Source organism: Dryobates pubescens, chromosome Z (assembly GCF_014839835.1).
Source record: "Dryobates pubescens isolate bDryPub1 chromosome Z, bDryPub1.pri, whole genome shotgun sequence".
Taxonomy (NCBI): Eukaryota; Metazoa; Chordata; class Aves; order Piciformes; family Picidae; genus Dryobates; species Dryobates pubescens.
The window spans coordinates 19,276,883-19,297,754 of NC_071657.1; the positions used below are offsets into that span (position 1 = coordinate 19,276,883).

Sequence of the window (20,872 nt, forward strand, 5' to 3'; positions counted from 1 at the left end):
CCTTACTACAATGCAGAAAAAATAAAATGTTACATTTACATTCATAATTTGCATGAAGAAATAATGACACCTAGAAAAATTTCGGTCATGTTATTTTAGTGCTGTGTCGCCAGAAAAGCTCAGGAATATGTTAAAACAAATGCAAAGGTAGTGGTATCTTTCTTACTTGTTTCTGCCAAAGCACCATGTAAGTTGTTTGATCCAGTGCTGCTTGTCCTGAGTGTTGGAAGTAATGCAAGGTACCAGCATACTGTAGCAGAGTTCTGCAAATCAGTGAGCTGTGGTTGTTTAGGAAGCATTTATAAGGATTTGTTAATCCATTAGTCCAACTTTACACTGATACACTGCCATGTTGTTGTGACATTGTGATGTTTATTTCGCCTCCATTTTAAAAGTAGCTGTGAACAAAAAGGTTTTCCCATTAAGGTGGTAAGTAAATTGAAATTAAGATGGCCTTTCCTTGGTTCTCAGGAATGCAGTGATGGCACAGCAACACCATTAACATTAGCTGAGCCGAGACCATACAACGAGGGTGAACTGACCGCTGAACTGACAAACGCACTCAGGCGGTAAGCAGCTTCCTTCACCAAAGACATCAATTGCAGTGTAGATCCTGGGTGAGGTTTAGTCCTGAGTCTTTGCTCTTATGCTGGAGTGATTTTAAGAATGATAACAGGTTTTTCCTGTGAGAGGAAAAAAGATCAAAGTTCTTCTAACTTTTTCCTCTTTTTCGCTTTTGTTCTTCAGCTGGTGTAAGTCTTCACATGGTGCTCACCTCCATTTTCCTTAAGCTTCTCTATAATTCAGATTAACTGTATACCTAAGAAACTCTCAGTATGTCAGGAATGTCCATATTCAGGCAAGAATATGAGACACAAACCAATAACATGGCTTGCTTGAGGGCATGTGGAAAACTTTTATTGAAGACAGGGTTTGAAGTGTAATCTTTGGTTAAGAAGCTTGGTTGCAGATTACAACTTGGAGTTAGGGGCATGGGGGGAATTGCTGCATTTTACCTCCTGAGTATGTAAGTAGAGCCACAGTTCAATTACAAATGACATTGATTGTGAAGCATTGGCTTTCCAAAAAAGAAAGAAAATTGATGTCTTAACAAACTGCCTTTATCAACAGCCAGGTTTTAAGCCAAAGCTTTGACTATGGTTATACATTATCTAGATATTTGTTTGTGCAGCAGTTTATGCTGCACCAGCTGTGTGATAAACTTCATGACAAAGATATTAACTGTTTCAATAGTTATTTCAGTATTTCTTCCACATGCTGAAAATTTTTACTGGAAGGAGTGTATTTTGGTTTTCTGAATTTGTGCCCTCTTAGTGTCCTTATCCTGAGGTCTTCTCTCTGAAAGTCAGTATAACTAAGTTTGTCCAGCACACTAGGACTAAGTTTGCTGCAACATGTTTAGCCACAGCTAAGCTAAAAAGTACCATCATCAGCAGCTGTTTTTTTCTCAGTTATGTTCACATTTTTCTGTTTTCTCATTATCATATCCATTAAATGGAGATACACAACTCTGAAACATTTGAACGCCAGAGAATTACATGGATTGTAGTCATTGCAAATTTGAGGGATCTCTGGTTTTTTTTATGATTGTGCAGTCTCCTGCTGTGGTTTCCCTTGGCTGCCTGAGGGGTTCAGGAGGCATGGCCTGTGTTTGGAAGTCCTACCACACCTGCCATCCCCTCTGTCCATTCCCCCTCTTCCCCTCCCTCCCCTCCCAACCCCGTCCCGAGACAGAGGTTCCCACTAAGAGAAACCTTCTTACAAGAAGATGATTAGTGGTGATACAAGGGACTGATTCCTCAAAAACACTATGGGTAGTTATTTTTCCTATGTGTATCACAGATAACTGTCATTTTTCTTTTATTTCAATTTTTGATATGTAATAAGTAGTTCTTCTCACCACTATGGGGTTATCTGAACCATTGAGCTTCTGTGCACATCATCACAGGAAGCTCCAAATAACTCCACATCTGGAGAGCTTCCAGGTTGGGCTGGCAAAACTGGGTGAGAGGTTTGAGCAGTGAGTGTGGCAGGCATGCTGCTGCCTCCCTCCAAGTTTCTTCTCCCATTTTGCTGCCAGTCTGTTGTTTTCCTGGACCACACCTGGCTTGTCTCCCCTCTGCTGGTGGTGTGGCTCATGCCTGTGGTACTGACTGTTTTTTGGCAGCTGTTCTAAATATCTGAAAATGCTTTAAAAAGCAGTATCATACACCAGTAAGTCATTTTTTTAAGCATTCTCCATCTTCTCCATGATCAGAAAAGACTACCTTCGCAAGGGTAGCAGGCAGCATGGGTGTTCTCCAGCCCTCTGATGCCTGAAGAGGTAAGAGACCTGAAGATGTGGCATTCAAAAATGGTGATTTTTAAGACTCTTTTGGCATTTGCATAGTGTTATTTTGTTGCTTCTTTAAAAATTTCTTCCTTACAGGCCAACTCAGACCAGTGAGGCAGGCTTGCATTCAAATTGGCTTGGGGATTCTGCATGCTAGTTTGACATGTTAGTTTAAATTGCTGATGAAAGGAGAATTTATCTGCATTCCTTTAAAATGTCCAGCTGTTATCTCTTGAGGGGAGTCAAACGCCTAGGAAAAAAAAAATCATGTATCGCCCTGTTCAGCTAGAACTGGAAAAGGTGGAGAGGGGAGTGAGGGAACATGTCAGGCTTAAAACAACAGGAAAATATTAGAAAATGGATTGGGAGCAAAGCATGTGATAGAAAGTGTGTGTCACACCTTCAAAACAGGGAACATGCAGAAAGCTAGAGGCCATACAGGGGGGTGCTTCTCCTCCCTCTGCTCCCCAAATGTTGCACGCCTTGGGGCTAGACAGCCTTCATGGTTACCTGCACCAGGAAATCTTGGTCCTCTGTCCTCCAAAGCTGGCTGCCGGGGTACTGCATCAGGGTTTTACATATGGGAACTCAGGAGCAGATGCTGAGCTGAAGCTGAAGAAGCTACTCTGACAGGAACCAGAATTTGAAGGGGTTTGCTCATGGCAGGCAGTACTACCTGATGGTTATGGCAGGACATAATACAATCAGGTCCCAAAGGCCCCTGATTCATTTGTCCAGCTGTGGGAAACTTTCTTATCTCTTGATGTAGAAAGATCCTCTTTTGCTCCAGATTTGACAAGAGCTATAGCTGTTCTTGACCCCAGGGGGGCAATAGCTTGTGCTTTCTCAAGTTGGGGAGTTAGCTGGGTACACTCCACAACAGAGGCAAAATCATCTTTCTGTGTGCCAGGAAAGAGCAGCTTCCTCTTTGCAGCACTGAGGAATTCTTGATTAAATTTGCAAGGGCACAAAAATCTGCCCAGCAACATTTCCAGCATATGAAACCTGAACATGTCTGGAAAAGCCCAGATGGGGAAAATACATGGTGCGCAAGCCCTTGCTTATATTATTCTAGTGTCATTATGTTGAAGCCAGATTGACACAAACTGCAGAAATGTGCCCCATGTTACATAGTTTCCTTCACAGCTCTGGCAGATTTCCCCTCTTGAAGCCAGAGAAGAGGTTAGGCCCTGTCTGCTTGCCTTCCTATTCTAAGTCTGAAACAAAAAGCACTTGAAAACTGCTTAGCAACACCCACTGAGTGTTTTGATTGTGAAAATACAAAAGGCTTTGTTACCAGCATATTAGACATTTCAGTGAAAATAGTGGGTTTAGTGGATGTTGGAGTAGGCTGTAGGCCTCTGAATATGTGGAGCATTTTCTTGGAAATGGACCAGTTAGGAATTTCCCCAGCTTGACTTCTTGAGTGCCCTGCAGCAGAGAGCCCTTGTTGGAAGCAAACCGTGCCTTCAGATCATAAGCTTGTTCCCTTTTCTGGGAATATGTGCTGATACTCTTCTCTGTGTGCAAGAGGTGCCAGAGCTGTCTTTTTCTGCAGCTCCAGCAGCAGTGGTCAGTTGAAAGAAAAACCGTTGGGAGCAAAATTTGTGCTCAGTTTTGTGGACCAGTTGTTGTCTGACACAGTGGATTGGTTACAGACTCCAATGTGGTCATTGAAGACACTTTATTAACACATGTGAGGGCCTTATATATCCCCCAAATGGCTGTTGTAACATATGGGCAAAGATACAAGACAAGAGCTGTGCCAATTAAATAATTTTAACAAACACTTATTCTTTCACTTATCTGCAAGGTCAGGGCAGCAACAGGACAGCTGCCTCCTTTAGAAAGATACCAGAAAGCTTTCATCCCACAGTTTTGAAATTACAAGCACAACACTTCTTGGTTATCTGCCTGATCTCTTAAAGGGAACTTAGATCCTGCTAGTTCAAATTCCCACATCTCCCCCTTCTTTATTAATAAAGAAGACCTGGTTAACTCTACAAGTTATCATACCCTGCACACATTGTAGTACAGAGGAAACACATATTAAGATACAAACAAACACCAACAAACACATCCAACCAATCTTCAACATTGTGTTTACAATCTGCTTGAAAAGCATGAATGTTACACCTCTGCCTTTTTCTAAGATGGCTAAAATTCATAGAATTGTTTCATGTCAACATGGACAAACAACCAAGGCTACAGGGTTCTCCCTTGATCCGTGAGGGTAAGGCTGGCCAGGCCCTATCCTCACAGATGAGGAAAAGACCTGCAGGCACATGGCAAGGGTGAGTAAATCCCTTTGCTGGTGTGAATGCAGTTTTTATATTCCCTCCCTGCCAGAGTGACATCCTGAATATACTGTCTGATGTAAAATTAAATATAACACAATAATCCATTTTTACTGATCCTTAGATACTAATCTCTTGAGGCTCTATTTCAGCAAAGGGAAGGTACTGAGTCAAATTGTTCCAACTTTTGGCCATATATTCTAATGTTATGTTTGTTTCAAATTCTTTCCAACTAAAGCCATCAAAAGTTTTAAATCCTCCATAAAGTTTGTTAAACCACACTAAAAACACATCTAAAATGGGGGAAAAACCCACCACATAACATGCTTTTACAATTATTTCTTGTGATATCATACATGCACTCCCCTTTTTGTTTTTATAACATAGAAAATTAAAATATCTTTTGTGCTGAAATCCATTTTAACCATCCTTTTAACCATTTGAAATTATTATTTAACTATGACATTCTGGTAAATTAACATATAAACCCATGTGAACATGATTGTGTCGTGCTCAGGTTCTACTCAGTTCAATACATTTTACCATCTCATTTGATTCTCACACTTAAATCCTTCCTTGCTTGCATTTATGACTTAGTCTACATAATTAAACCACCTTAATATCCAACACACACAGACTTACATCAGCATCTCAGTCCTCTAATAGAAAGATGTGATTCTGCTCCTCCAGATATTACTTGGAGACTGTTCAGGAAGGAGAAGCAGGATATTCTACACCAGCTTGGTCTCAGCGACTCTGTCACTCTTGTTGCTTGTGAGACTCCCATCAGTCTGGTCCTTCTTACTGCATTAATTCCTGCAGCATACAACTCACATTCCAAGTTATTTTTCCCCAGTGTTAAATCTTCTTGAGGCACACACCGGGTCTTCCCATCCTTTCTCATTACCCACCAAGTACATCCAGGTCCCTGAGTAAAGACAATCCTATTAATGGATTTGCCTTTCCCATGGGAGGAGCAACCCACACTGCCCTTCCCAGCCACATTCCCATCAGCAATTAAGCAATAATGATATTCAGTCCTAATTCTGATGTCTTCTAATGTCATTCTCATGTGATCAGCCTCAGATTGATGCCATCAATCTCAGTTCAGCAGGGCAGTTATTGTGATCAGTCTTGGGTCTGCTGATTTTCAGCTTTATGGGCACTGCTGTTTCACCCATGTGTTGATTCTGGCATCGTCAGCTGAGATGTTTGCAGTACCACATTGTAGATCCCTTCAGGTGGTAAAATATACATCACTTTCCTACAGCAATTTGCCTTTTCCTAGGCTAAACCTCTCTATATGTGATATGTCATTTTTTAAAAATTATTTTTATAATCCTTATCTTTAAATGCTATAAAAGACAACATATTTTGTTACAATATCCCTATATTAAACTTATGGTAATACTAAAAATCCATTAAAAATTTTAAAACTGTATTAAAAAGAAACAAAAAAAATGTTACATTACATAGAGTGCTCTTTTAAAATGTCATGGCACACAAAAAAGTTTGAACCAGAAGAAAAACTGAATTTATAAACTTACAAAAAACTTATTCTTTTTAAAATTACTCATTATTACTTATGTTTTATCAAACTTGCTTAACATACCTTATTACAATTAGTAAATATTTACTCATTATTTATTATCCTTACTGTTAAAACTTGATTATTACAGACACTGAAAAAAAACAAATCCCCAAGATCCATTATAACCAAAACCAATGCTAAAATCATTATCCATATCTGGTTTACATCTACAAAATGTTAAAATATCTTTCTTTCTTGACAAAAATTAGTACTTTCACTTTAAATCTCAAACAGTTTCTGCAAAACTGCAAAAGACGTCAAACAAGGTAGAGAGAAAGAGAGAGAGGAGAGGGTGAAGGTGGCAAGCGGGGAGGGGGAACTGCTAGTTCCGATTCCCACAGTTGTTGGCTCACAGAAATTGTGTTCCCCTAAAAATACCTGATTTTCTTTCCCACTTCCCATTAAAATATGCACATAAATGCTTTCTCAGAATCCATACTGATCCCTATTACAGACCTGGGGCAGGATAGCAGTTGTCTGTCATGTCTGAGTTTGCTGTGTGAGAGACTGGAAGACTGGCAGCAGGACAATGTTCATATGGTTCTTGCATCAAATGCAGTTTCATCTCTGGTCTCCAATTTTGACACATTCTTGTCCTGGGAAAATGCTGCATATGATTAGAAATGTTGTTTTCAAAGTAGCTGATTCTTCATATCCTGCTGATTTACAATAGTGATCAGGAAAGTGGTGTTAGAAATCCTGCGAAGACAGATAACCCTATAATGCATTAAAGGAATTCAAATGGCACCTCAGGATTTATTATTACTCCCACTCACTGCCAAACAAAACAATCTGTTTTGGAGAGACACCAATAATGACAACTCTTTCTGTCCAAGTTGAAATAATTGGTAATAGAAATGGAGAGAAGTGGGAAGACTTAGCATTATGAAGTGTGGGATTTTTACCAAGAGATAGAGGATTTGCTGACCAGCCAATAAGATACAGCTCTGAGCTGTTTCATCTGCTGCTAAAATAGAAGGTACAGTGCTCTGAGGGAAAACTTTCTTGTTTAGTTTTGTTTTTTTCCCTACATGTAAGTCATTAACAAAGTGTATAAGTATCTCCATTTCACAGACTAAAACAACTATTTACTGTGCCTTTAATGTTGCCATACTGTCTGTCTACTCAGGTGTGACGTTCTATGAAACACTTTTTGAAGCATGTTTTAAATCTGAAAGACTAAGTGTAAAAGTGGATCCCTACACGTTGGGTTTTTTGGGTTTTTTGGTGGTTTGTTGTTGGGGTTTGGGTTGGGTTTTTTGGTTGTGGGTTTGTTTTTTTTTAATTTTGGGACATTTCAACACATGCAATTAAACCTTCCACTGCTTTCTCTGAGATTAAAGTGGGACTAGGCATTAGCAAGTGCTGTTTTCACTGACTTCAAGACACCAAGTAAAGCCAGAAGAACTGTGTGGATCTTTTCAGCTCACATGTTTTACTGGTATTAATGTAAATTTGAGGCACCTACGGATTTGAAGGATTAGCCTGTTTACATGGTTCTGAAGCTAGCCTCTGAAAGTTGTTTAACTAGCCTGTGGAGGCTCAGGGTGCTTACTACTCTGATGGCTCTGTATCTTTGGCAAGCAGAAAGACAAGAACTTTACAGGCCAGATGTAAAGACGTACCTCTTGATGTCTGGTGGAGTTTGGCCTGAACGTGATTGTGTTGCAAGGTGTAAGTGCTAAAACAACAGTGATGTTACAGTTTTATCAGGTTAACAGTCACTGTAGCAAACAAACTTTACCATGCATGACAAGTTCCTCCCAAGTCTTTCCACTGTTTCTTTTTGACACAGCTTTTGTTACAGCAGGTGCGTTTAGGACTTCAGTGGCAGGGTTCTTTCCCACAGTGTGCAGTGTTTCCGCAGATATACCTTATCTTGCACATAATGTTAAATGTTTTTGTACTCTTTGCAAAATGCATATTTTTACCTTAGACTATGCCAAGTCTTTCTGTGTGCTAAAAGGGTGGATGACTGTGAGCTTTTAATCACTAGGGGAAAAGATCACATAATCTGCAAACTGAGAATGTTACTCCAGTGAAAGGACACATAAAGAATATTGATGATTCTTCATCAACAAGGCCCCTCTTTTGTCGTTTTTAATTTGGCCAGTAAACCAGCAGTGTGTTGGGATAAACAGCTAACTTGGAATATTTCCCCAACTGACTTTCTGAAAGCCCTTCTGTTGCTGAGGTCAGGCACAGTGAAACATGCCATGTGCTGTCCTTGTCTCTAGTTATAAAATGCTGCCATTGCCAGGCCAGCCTAGTAACTGCAGGCTGGTGAGTTGACAGTTGAGGAGTATCCATGTGATCTGTGGAGAGCTGGGGAAGGTATCACAAACTTTAGGGTATTAATTCCTGTGGGAGTTTTTGTGGGAGCCAGTGATAGTCCTATTATTGAGGTGAAATTCTGTTTATTCAGCAGCTCTGCAACAAAAACAGAAGGGAAAGGCAAATCACTGCAAAATTGTTCTAGGCAGCGAGGCACAGACAGATTGGAAGTTCCCAGCTGTAAGGTTCAACACTTCAAAATCCAAGTGTGTCCCGGTTTATCGTAGGTCCATGTAAAGTTTTTACAATTATTTGTTTTAATTTCTGATAGTTTTCTTTTGGGGCTGTCTGTGCTGTGAAGATGGGTCATAGAGAAAGGCTCTTGATGGTTTCAGCCTTCTTGCACAAGAGGTGGGACAGTCTTACATCCATATGAGAGCAGGCTGAGGGCAGCCACCCACTCGGCATCAAGGACCTTCTTAGAAGGAAGCACCTGCCTCATGCCACATGCTTGCCTGCATTGGGAATTGTTTTTTAAAGCCAGCTTAAACTCCAAGCCATAATGCTTAATTCCCAGAATTTCTGCCTCATTTGTAATGTAAAAATATTTTTGCATTTTGTCACACTTCATGTCATTTTGGTTAAGTAAGTGTTGGTAATTATATCAGCATTTTAACTCTCACTACTGTGACTTACTTGAAATTTAAAAAGAAGTACCTCACAGAAGAAAATGGCTGTGGTTTTACCTATGTATTTTTTGTGCCTGCCCTTTCCTTTCTGTACTCCCCTTTTAAACTTCCTTACTTCTGCAACACAGACTGTAGTATAAATTACTCAAGTCAATGCTAGACAGAAACTGAAATGAATAGAATTGTTCCAAGGGTGGGGAAACAGTGAAACAGGTTGCTCAGAGAGGTTGTAGATGTCTCATCCTTGGAAACATTTAAGGTCAGGTGGGAGGCAGTCTGAGCAACACGATCTAGTTAAAGATATCCCTGCTTATTGCAGGGGGGGGTGGACTAGATGACCTTTAAGGGTCCCTTCCAACCCAAACTATTCTATGATTCTGTAGTGATTTTGTAGTAAAAAGAAATTGTTCGGTAAATCGTCTTAAGTAAGCAATCCCAGTATGCTATTTTGAATTCAGACTTGTATATGATTACCATGATGTTTTATTTCCTTGGTAGTTTTCTTAGCTGTCTCATTGAAGACACAGTAAATGGCGTATGCCAAATATTCATACATTTTTATATATTAGTGTGATTCAATACATACAAGATCATGATTCACCAGAGAGGTTGTTCTCTTTTGTATCCTGCATCTCTGATACTAGATTCTGAAGTGGTGAATATTATGAAAAATTCAATCTGTAGTAGCAAGGGAAGTACTTCCAGCAAAGGACAACTGTTCATGCTCTTGAAAGCTGAAGTGTTATTTCTGTTTTGAAAATAGTTTTTCTTCCCCTCCTTTTTTCCTGGTCAAGGGAGAAGAAACTGAAAGCTAGAGTGCAAGAGTTGGTGAGTGCTTTGGAGAGGCTCACAAAAAGCAGTGAAATCAGACATCAGCAGTCTGCAGAATTTGTTAATGATCTTAAAAGGGCAAACAGGTAAAAGATCTACCAACAAATGGATGCACAATTGATTTCTTTTGCCTTGTTCTGGTAATGCAGTGTAATTCTTCCTCTACCTTAATGAAGCAGTTTCTGCATCTTGACTTTTTAAGAGTGCTTTTTCAGGTCATCATCAACCACAAAGAGCTTGCTGGCTCTTTGCACCATGTTTTAAAATGTTTTCAGTAACAGGTTTACTGGTAATGGCAGCTACTTGCCCCTGAAAAAGATAGAGAGATGTGTATTGATCTATGTTTAGATCAGAAAGATTTGGATCTAAAGTGCTTTAAAGCACTAGTAAATTTTATGAAGACAATCACTACCCAAAGTTTGGAGTTCCCTGACGGTGGGGGTTTGAGGTAGGTTTTTCTATGGATGAACCTGTTTGAGTGACATTGTATTGCCTTGTATTTCTAACAGCAACTTGGTAGCAGCTTACGAAAAAGCAAAGAAAAAGCATCAAAATAAGCTGAAGAAACTGGAATCACAAATGATGGCCATGGTGGAGAGACATGAAACACAAGTAAGGATGCTCAAACAAAGAATAGCTTTACTGGAAGAGGAGAACTCTAGACCACACACCAATGAAACTTCACTTTAAATGCATCTCTTTCAAAGATGCATAGTGCCATTACAAATTTCTCTTGTGAAGGCTTTTAGGTAACTTTGTACACTAAAATCTCTGTCAATGCTGACACACTTTAAGCACCTTCTCTGGGATCCCAGAGATATGCCATGGGGATATTGTCTTAAGGATTGGTTCATAATGTAAAATGGCAGTGCCTGAATCATCATAATTGTGTACATTGTCTGTGTCATTATTATCTATATGCATACAGCTTTGCATCCACTTTGTACCACGGATAAGTGTCATATAGGAAAATAATTCCTACTAACAGTTTTTAATTTGGGGATAATTTGTGGGTTTTCCCAATGCATGAGCTCCCTCTGCACACAACTGTATTGTTCCCCTCCAGACTTGCTGCTGTGGTTAAATTGACTAGTCAGCTACAGTGGGGAAGAGGTAACAGGCTGTCTTGCTTTTTTGTACCATGCTTACAGTAGTGTCACTCACAGGGCAGTTCAGGTAGGAAAACTCTTGATTTGGAAAGAAACGTGGAAAACCTGTTTGGATCTCTGAGAACTACAAAAATGGTGTATTTCTTACAGCTTGTAAGAGGACCAGTGTTTGTTTCACCATGTTAGATAGTCTGACCTCCTCGTATTTTTATTGCATGGTGTTGCTTTTTATACTTGTTTTGACAAAAAAAATTACTAGGAATGTACCTGTTTAATATTGAATACATAGGCACAAAACTATAAATGTGTAGGTGTATGGATATAGAGCTGCAAACAGAATGTGGTTGAGTTTTCCTACAGCTTCTTAGGTTAGTTTTTGTTACTCCTAACATTCTCCTGTTGCAGTCATGTTACTGACTGCATTGACAATTATGATCTATTACAGTAAAAAACATAAGCAAAGCATAGTGATCAGGTTCATTTCACTAGGGAGCAAAACACAGGACTCTGCTATTGCACCAGTTTCTGTCAGTTTGCTTCCTCAAGTACACAGAACATCATCCTATGTTTGTTTTAGCACACCAAACAAGTCCATTAGCATTGTTAACCTGTTACCATGTTAATACCTCTGCTTTGTATTCTTCAGGCTGTTTTCAAGTGAATCTCATTTCAGTTGTTTATCCTTTTTACTTTATGTGTTGAATTGCACCTCAAGCTTTATTAGTGTTTTTAGAATTTTAACTTCTCTCATTTATTCCTCCTGTTTCTAGTACTTAGGAAATACTTTTAGAGGACTTTATCTATTTTTGTCTACTCTTAGCTTGAGCCAGGCAGCTGAATATGGCATTATTGTCAAGTCTTGGTCTGAAACTATAGCAGTTGGTGTTCATGACATCTGTTATTACTGTAGCCGCTGTTCTATCAGACTCTACAAGTTTGATACATCAGCTACGAAGCCAACATGATTGCACACAATTGATTGCAAAGGAAAACAATGCTGATTTAAAAATTCAGCTGGAGGTATAAATGCCCTGGTGTAGGTTTTGATCAGTCCTTTCTCAAAATAACTGCACTTAATTTATGTGAATGGAAACTTCTGTAAACAAGCCCGCTGAAGTGGCAGGCACATTTGATATTATTTTTTGTGTGTGTCTTTATGGTGTTGCTAAGTATTTATCTATGATGTTTCCTTTTTTATTTTTTTGCTCCCCAAGTTTATTACCAAAATGAATGTGGGGTTTTGCTATAATCGTCAGAGGTAGCTGGTCACACTTGTTTCTGAAGAAACACAACCATCCACTGTATACTGCAGCAAAACCACAGTTACAGGTTTGTCTTCTTGCAATCCAAAACACCCATTCATCTGAAGCTGTCCATATGAAATGCCTGTCAATTAAGATGTCTAGAAACCACTGCTGGATTTCCTCTTAGGCTCAATTTTTTTTCAATTTCTTGGTAGCTAAAGAAGCTGTTAAAAATACCCTGTAACTTAAAGCATTTGAATTGAAACCTGTCTTTTAAAGGAAAGATACAAAAATAAGAAAGCATAAAATGTACTTGGGTTTAAAGGCATAAAAAGCTGTAGTTTCCCTTTTTCAGGCCCAACAATTTGCTGATTCTGTATAAACTAGACATTGTTTTACTACATTTACTGTGTATCTTCCCTGCAAACTGTGTTTTTAAAGTGTTTTAGAATAAATTACAAATCATTGGTAAATATAAGCCACCTCCCCTCTCTTGCTAGTACCAGCAAGATTGGTACCATACAGCAGCAGCTATAGGTTGCCCTCCACCAGTTACTTGGCCTAAGCAAGCACCTACTGCTACATTTGTTGGCATACTGGAAAAATTCAATGGGGAAGTCGTAAAAGGTTTGCTACTTGTTATAGATGACTCCAGGTAAAAGTTTCTGGTCACAATGTTATTGGCAATAAAAGACCATAAAATGGCAATAAAAAGCAATAAAAGCAAGCAAAGCAACCGGTTGGCCATGCGAAGGTACCAAACTTCACCTCCACAGCACTTTACAATAGCTTTCTTCATCTTATATAGTTACATCATTTACATAAACAAACTTATGCTAAATAGAAGGCAGGCATATGATAATGAGTCTTCAGAATAGGTGATCAAATCCCTGCTTCCGTGCACTGTGCTTTCTGTGTGTGGTAAGGGTCAAAGTATCCACTTGCACACATGCTCAGTCGTCCAGGCTTCTTATCTAAAGAAAACAAATTCTGAGTTCTTCTCCTCAGCCTTGGTGTCTCAAATTAGCCAAACACACTGTCTCTGTTTAAGTCTGTAAAATATGCAGCTCTCCCTTTGTCCTCAAAACAGGCTCCTGCAAGCCCATCCCCAGAGCACTCTGAATTCATCTGTTCTGAATTCTCTACCTTTAACACAAATCACAGAATCACCAGTATATTCATAACATTACTGTTACTGTGAAAACATTTAGTAGTAATAATTAGTTGCAGTTTCAGCATATCCCTTAAAATAGCACCAACCCTGAGAATAAATGCCAAAAAAGTAACTCCTTTTATGCAACTAGTTGAAATGCCAACCTATAGGGAAGTGTGCAAATCACCCTGAGTCATAGCAGCCTAACTCAACACTTGTTGCAGAAGTAATGCATTTGCAAAACAAGAAAAATAGGTGGTTCTTGCCAACAGAACTTAACTTGTCCATTAATTAACTAATCTAAAGGTGATATTCTATTTTCTAAGTTGCCAGCATGCATGAAACCTCATGTGCTCAGAAAAAAAGTACTTTGTTTTCTAATTAAATGTATAAATCTTCATTAGCTTGAATGTACTGCTAGCTATTGCAAAGCACAGGTGATTGAGTTTGCATTAATATTAGTATTGTTCTACTGGCTTTATTATGATTTTCTCTAATACTGTACCATACATTGTAATTTTAACAACTTTTCATCTTACTGAATTAGCTTTAAATGTGTTGCTGCTTTTTAGTTCCCCAGATGCTGTAAAAGAGCTATTCTGTGTTTATTTTATGTAGAACTGTAAAAACTGCATTTATTTATACAGAGACATTTATAATACCTATTTTACAAATGTTCTTATATTCCAAATAAATTTCTAATGCTCATTCTTTGCCTGGGGGTTGCTTTACACTACCGTGTAATCTTAAGCTGAGTGAGTCTGCTTAAAGGTATCAAAAAAGAATTTCTCCAAGATAAGTCGAGTGACATGGTATGACACTGTCAGGAAAGTTTATGTAATGGTGACATGAAAAGTTGGTTGAGAATGCACTGGAGGTCTGATGACATGTTTTGGTTGAGCTCAAGAACATTACCACTTGCCACAAAATCTCTACCGCTTCAATGAACACTATATAGAAATGGAAGGGCATATTGTTGTAGTTTATAAATTTATTGGCCAGAAATATGATAAAATATTAATATTATGTATTAAATATAAAAATTTGTTTTCCTGCGCCAATTTATTTCGGTTCATTTGCCCGGTCAATAACAGGTTGATTACACATGGTAGAAGGCTAATAAACAGTAGAGCAACAGTCTAGAACAATCAGAACTTGGAATACAGAGGAACAACCTGGAATCTCCCTGTACACGCAAAACCAAACAACTGTACTGCCTCAAGTGGCGTAGATGAACCACCTCGAGTTCACAATGAAAGAAAGAGGTAACAAGCTATAAACCTCAGAAATGACCAGGTAAAAAGAGCATATCCTACTCACAAACTGCCAAGCTGCTAACTACCAAAACCTTTGCTGAACGAAGAGGTATTTGAGTTCGTAGTTGTAGTCCAAAGGGCAGTATCCACAGATTTAGAGGAAATGAGAGGGCCGGCTGCTGCAGTGAAGGCCCAACTTTAGCACTACGCCTGCTAACACAGGCTAATTGCTCTAAAGACAGGAGCAAGAAGGGTGCTTGTCACTGCCTTGAATCCCATTAACAAACGGGAGAGAGGTGAGAGAGTAACGAGCATGCAAACTTTGAGTGTAACGAGCAACACACGAGCAAAAAGTATAGGAGCGCTCCCCTATAAATTCCCTTTTCAAAAACTGAACGCCCAATTGCACATTAGCCATTCAAATCCCGCCAATCAATTCAAAATGTTTAGGTGGCGAGTAAACTGCAAACACCTTCTCTCATGGCATCTGACAGGTGCAGGTGCCTCTCTGAAATGTGAGGCTTGGGCATCAGGTTCAGCTTTCACTCCCCTCCAGGCAGCCTTAATGGCTGTAACAGAGCGGGAGGAGAAAGGGGCAGTGCTCAAGACACATTTAGCTGTCTTGGTAATGCCTCATCCAGGACACATATATGAAACCATTTCTATATATTCAGTTCTTTTAATAACAAGTAACAAAAAAACCTCCAAGATTGCTATTTCATAAATACTTTCACATACTTTCTTTTTCTAATACATCTAACTCCTTTAAAAGAATATTTTTGCTTTGTATTCTGTTGGGCCCCTTGTGCATCTTTACGACTGATTTTAAAAGAATAATACCTCCTTCCCTGGCACTGCATGTCTTCAGTGCCAATGACTGGCTTAAGGCAATATTTAAAGATTTTACAGTGAAAGAATAATCTGTACCAGCAGCCCAGACTTTACATTTCACACTGATCCACAATACTTATATTCATACTTCAGTACTTCAGCAAGTTTAAACATGAAGTAATTTTACAAAGAAAAGATACAATATAGAAAAAAAAGTCCATTTAGTTATAGCCTCTTAAATGATATTCTTCAGTGTCTGAATCAATGAATGACAAATCACAGTGATCAGTACAGCAGATGTTACAAGCTATTTACTAAAACAGAAGAGCTGGCTAATGCATACTTTCAAAATAACATAATGGCAATAAAATAAATCTGTAACTTTACATGGTTTTAACCCTATTAGCTGTTATGTATTTTCCACTTATTTAGCACCAATATGCCACTTACGTACCAGTGAGGAAACGAGATCAGATTCTTGAGCTTTAAACTGAAGGAAGACAAAAACCCTTCATGCATGAGCCATATAATCAACACTGGGGCCATATTTTCTGCAAGACATGCAACACCACACAGAAAGGTTTTCTCTTTGGACAGCAATACCTGGGTCAGCATGGGTCCTGCAACATGCATAGCAGTTTAGCATAATGCCAAAAAATAATGAACAAAACCCTACCTCCTCCTGTGGAGTCTGCTTTGGTTTTTAAAGTGCCTTGCAAACCCAGCTAGACTGCTCCTCAGGACGGAAGTACAGCTTCCACATACTGCAGTGCCAAGCACACATAGCAAAGTTACTTAAGGCTCTTGTTTTAAGTGTAAGCTTCAGAAGTATTTGCTGAGAGTTTTTCCACACTTTTTCTGAAACAAAAACAAACAACGAAACAAACAAAACCAAAAAACCACACACCAAACCAAACAAACAAAACAACAAACAAACAAAAACACACACACACACACACACAAACAAACCCTTACCTAATCTGTAAAACATACGGTTCATCTCCTTACCTTAGTAACTTTGCTCAAACATGACTTTAAAAATTTGCTCAGTTTTTCTCACAGTGTTCAACAGTGTGTTGTAGAGAACCAAGTTTGCAGGACCTCTATTCCTTAAAAAAAGCTATAAAGGCCTTGTTTTAAAATTATTAATGCTGCATAACCTGTAGTATTATTTTCTTAAATGCATCGAACTGTACTTCATAAAGGAAACTGGAAACTAGTTCTTCTGATTGACAATACAAATGCTTAACAATGGCAAAGTACTCAGTGTTTTCTGTTGACATTATAGTGGGCCTCTTCCAGTTTAAAAATCCTGTACCCTGTGAATTTTGAAAAGTTCTTTAAAGTAAGATTTCTTTTTACCATGCAAGTGCTGATGACACTTGTACTTGCTTTCCAGAAATACTCCAGAGCTGAGAACAATTTTAAGGTATGGGTTTCTGTAAAGCTGAATGTATTATACAGTAAGTTAAGTCAAGCTTAACATTTTCAGTTAAAAGGTATGTTAAAACATTTAATTAATGTAGCACTAATAATCCAGAATACTTCCCCTTCCATGACCTTGACCAATGTAATTTGTTTTCTTTCTAAGTTCACAATCTATCTGAAACAGGGAAATGCACATATAGCACAAATGCTATTGCATCTATCAGTGTTTATGTACAGGATTAAGAACAGTGCAAATACTAGCATTTAGCCTACTTTCATTCTTAAACTACACTATTGCTATAAATGCATAGAAACAAAATCCTACTATGCAAAGTAGTATTCCACACCTAATTTACTTTTGTAAATGTACCTTCATTAGTTTGCAGAAATTTACTGTAACTTAAATATTTAATTTTGGCTGCCTCAAAAACTGAAATATTGTAATAACAAAAAAACAAGTGAAGTTACTAAGTCATGTATAAGCACCAGATTAAAACTGGATTATAAGGTTGCAGTTCTGGAGCCTGCCATGGAAGAGAGACCTAGGGACTATCTTCAAATTCCAAATCACCCTTGTGAATAAAACCATCGCTTCTGGATTCCCCTAAGGTCCTGGCATGCCTCTGATTTTATAAGTGGGGTAAAGCTATTTTGTGGCTTAGCCTTTTCCATTTTCTGAATTATCTAAATTATACTAAAGTTGCCCATAAGCATCCTTGTAGAATTTGCAACCAATTTGGGACAGGGTTTTTGGGAAATAAAGATAACCATATTTTTTATAATTCCCACCTCGTTAATTTAATCCCAATCAAAACAAAGCCCCAAAGAGGTGATAGTGGGGCAGCATGGAAGAAAAACTTACTTCTGTTTTCAAGCCTTCTACTTGTATGTTTCCTGTAAGGACTTTGGAAGCTGGTAAGGCAGCTACAGGGGCTGTGAGGAGACCACTGCTGCAAAACAGTGTGCAAAACTGCTGCGCTGAAGCTGTGAGAGGGAGAGATGGTGGCAGGAAGGACAAAGAAGCAGCAGTAAGGAGGGTGTAATAGGGAGAAGCCAGTAACAAGAGGCTTGATGACTGTGCTTAAGAACTAAAATGTTTAGTGTGTTTCTGATACTCTATGTATTGAATTTCTTGCTTTATCATTGCAAGGTGGATAAACTCAACAGTCCCAGGATACAGACCATTGAGATTTATGCTAAGATGGCTTTACAGCACCCTGCCAGTTTGTGATGGAAATACTGTTCTTGTTCATTGTTACGCTTTTTCACTGTACCAGTGCATTTGAAAATGCACTCAGTGTGATGTGATCAAGGATGTTTCTCTGTACTGGCTGACAGCCACATGGGTCAATCACAGTATCACAGTATCACAGTAACTAAGGTTGGAAGAGACCCCAAGGATCATCAAGTCCAACCTGTTCCAACAGACCTCACAACTAGATCATAGCACCAAGCGCCACGTCCAATCTCCCCTTGAACACCTCCAGGGACGGCGACTCCACCACCTCCCTGGGCAGCCCATTCCAATGACGAATGACTCGCTCAGTGAAGAACTTTTTCCTCACCTCGAGTCTAAACCTCCCCTGACACAACTTGAGACTGTGTCCCCTTGTTCTGGTGCTGGTTGCCTGGGAGAAGAGACCAACCCCCACCTGGCTACAACCACCCTTCAGGTAGTTGTAGAGGGCAATGAGGTCGCCTCTGATCCTTCTCTTCTCCAGGCTAAACAATCCCAGCTCCCTCAGCCTCTCCTCATAGGGCTTGTGCTCAAGGCCTCTCACCAGCCTTGTTGCCCTTCTCTGGACACGTTCAAGTGTCTCAATGTCCTTCCTTAGAGCATATCTTGACGCTGTCCTCTTTCTATTCCTGGACACAGCTGGGGGAAAGACATTTCTTCTGAAGACCTGCTGCACTGAATACTGGTACAATGCAGCATTAGAGCAAAATATGCCCTTCAAAACCCCAAATCCTTTCTTTCGTTCTCAGAAAACTGATGGTTGGTGCTGCTCTGAAACAGCGTGCTTACTGAGTGCTCAACACACCTTGCTATGGGATTGTTGCATGATTTCTGTTAAAAATCACCTTCCTAGTTAAAGGTAGTGAAGAGGTGGACTAGTACTTATGTTGTGAGACTTACACACTTGGTTCAGGATTTGCTGTTGTTTTCCAGCTAACTTCTAGCTTTAAGACTGAATGAGCTGGTTGGGATGAAGGACGAGAAAATTAATGAAGGCGTGTGGAGGAATGGGATTCATTAGCACTGTCTTGAAGACTGAGACTTGGTTAGAAACCTTGCTATGCTGTTGTTGCCATTTCCTGATACTGATACAGATTGAATGCTGGGAATGCCACTAATATGGCCTGTGTGATGCTTGGAGAATGTCTTTTTTTCCATTTCTGGCTGATTCGCTCAGGAACTTTCCACTTTTTTTGCTTTGGTCTTATGATGAAAGAAGAGATGTAGATTTTTTTTTCCCCCCCTTTACTCTTCCTCTCAGTTGGAGGGCAGAAGCCTCCTTGGCTAGCTGTTTCTCAAGGCCCAGATTTTTGGAACTATATATCCAGACTTTGCTTTATACTGCCTTATAAATCTGGTATCTGCATGTGCCGCTTTCTTGGATGTTCAGCAGTTTAATCACTAATCACTCCAGAACTGCCAGTTAGAAATCCATTTAGAGAGAGGGGTTGAAATAAACAGTAAATATGAAAACTGGCCAGCAGGACTAGGAAGTCATTCTGCTCCTGTACTCAGCACTGGTTAGGCCACACCTTGAGTACTGTGTCCAGTTCTGGGCCCCTGTCCTGAAAGGACAAAAAGAGCCTCAAAATTGCTCTGAATCAGACAATGAGGCAGAATTTAGTAGATCTGGTTCTTCAGAATAGAATAGAACAAACCGGGTTGGAAGAGACCTTCAAGATCATCATGTCCAACCCATCAACCAATCCAACCCACCTAAACAACTAACCCATGGCACCAAGCACCGCATCAAGTCTCCTCCTGAAAACCACCAATGACAGCGAGTCCACTACCTCCCCAGGCAGCCCATTCCAATGGGCAATCACTCTCTCTGTATAGAACTTCTTCCAACCTAAACCTCCCCTGGCAGGCTTGCCTGAACATGTTTCAGAGCCAGAATGAGCCAGGTGGGTGTGCTTTTGGCGACGTTCGGGAAGGTGGCTTTCTATAGGTTGCAATACCAGGGTTTTATCCCTAGATCTGTGTTGCTACTGGCCATTATTGTCTAGGGAAATCTGTAAGTACCAGCCCAAAGAGCCAGAGCCTTGCCTTGCAATTGTCCATGCTCTGGAAGGAACCACAAGCTTCGCTTGGAAGCTGAACTGTGTTTCAGTTTACCCAGACAGGACAACAAAGACCCTTCGCTGTTTCAGCATTGCAAAGCCCAGAGGACAAATACGTGTCTTGCCGGGCCAAGAGGCGAAACCCCAAAGGAGCTGAGTCCCCGGGACAGTTTCGTTTGACTGGAGAAAGGAGCGAGCACTGCTGCAAAAGGATTACAGCTGAGAGACCTCCTCTCTACAAAGCTTTCAGCTACAAATCCTTTGGGAACAAATCCTGCTTCAGCAATAAGCTGCAGACACCAACAGAAAGTGAAACAGTGCTCCTGCAGCTTCCACATGGTTGACGCCATTTTGGTTTGTCTAGATCTTAACGTGTGCCATGAAGTATCAGGATCAGAGAGTTATTACAGTATCTGACTTTTATAAGCATCTATTGAAGGTCTGGTGCCTCAGGGAATTCTGAAATTCCCCCCCCCCCCCCCCCATTGTGGGCAATTGCCAGCGAGGTTCCTTTTC

At 39.8% G+C, this 20,872-nt stretch overlaps 1 protein-coding gene across 2 annotated transcripts in view; it reads left to right on the forward strand.

The window, feature by feature from the left end:
* The window catches only part of MCC (MCC regulator of WNT signaling pathway), a 205,606-nt gene extending 193,505 nt beyond the window's left edge, over window positions 1-12,101 (forward strand). For both annotated transcript variants that reach the window (XM_054178593.1, XM_054178594.1), the window contains exons 15-17: window positions 472-569; window positions 9,999-10,121; window positions 10,545-12,101. In XM_054178593.1, coding sequence (XP_054034568.1) covers window positions 472-569; window positions 9,999-10,121; window positions 10,545-10,725 — 402 coding nt within the window. In that variant the 3' untranslated portion in view covers window positions 10,726-12,101. The remainder of the gene's footprint in view (window positions 1-471; window positions 570-9,998; window positions 10,122-10,544) is intronic.
* The last annotated feature ends 8,771 nt before the right edge of the window (window positions 12,102-20,872 follow it).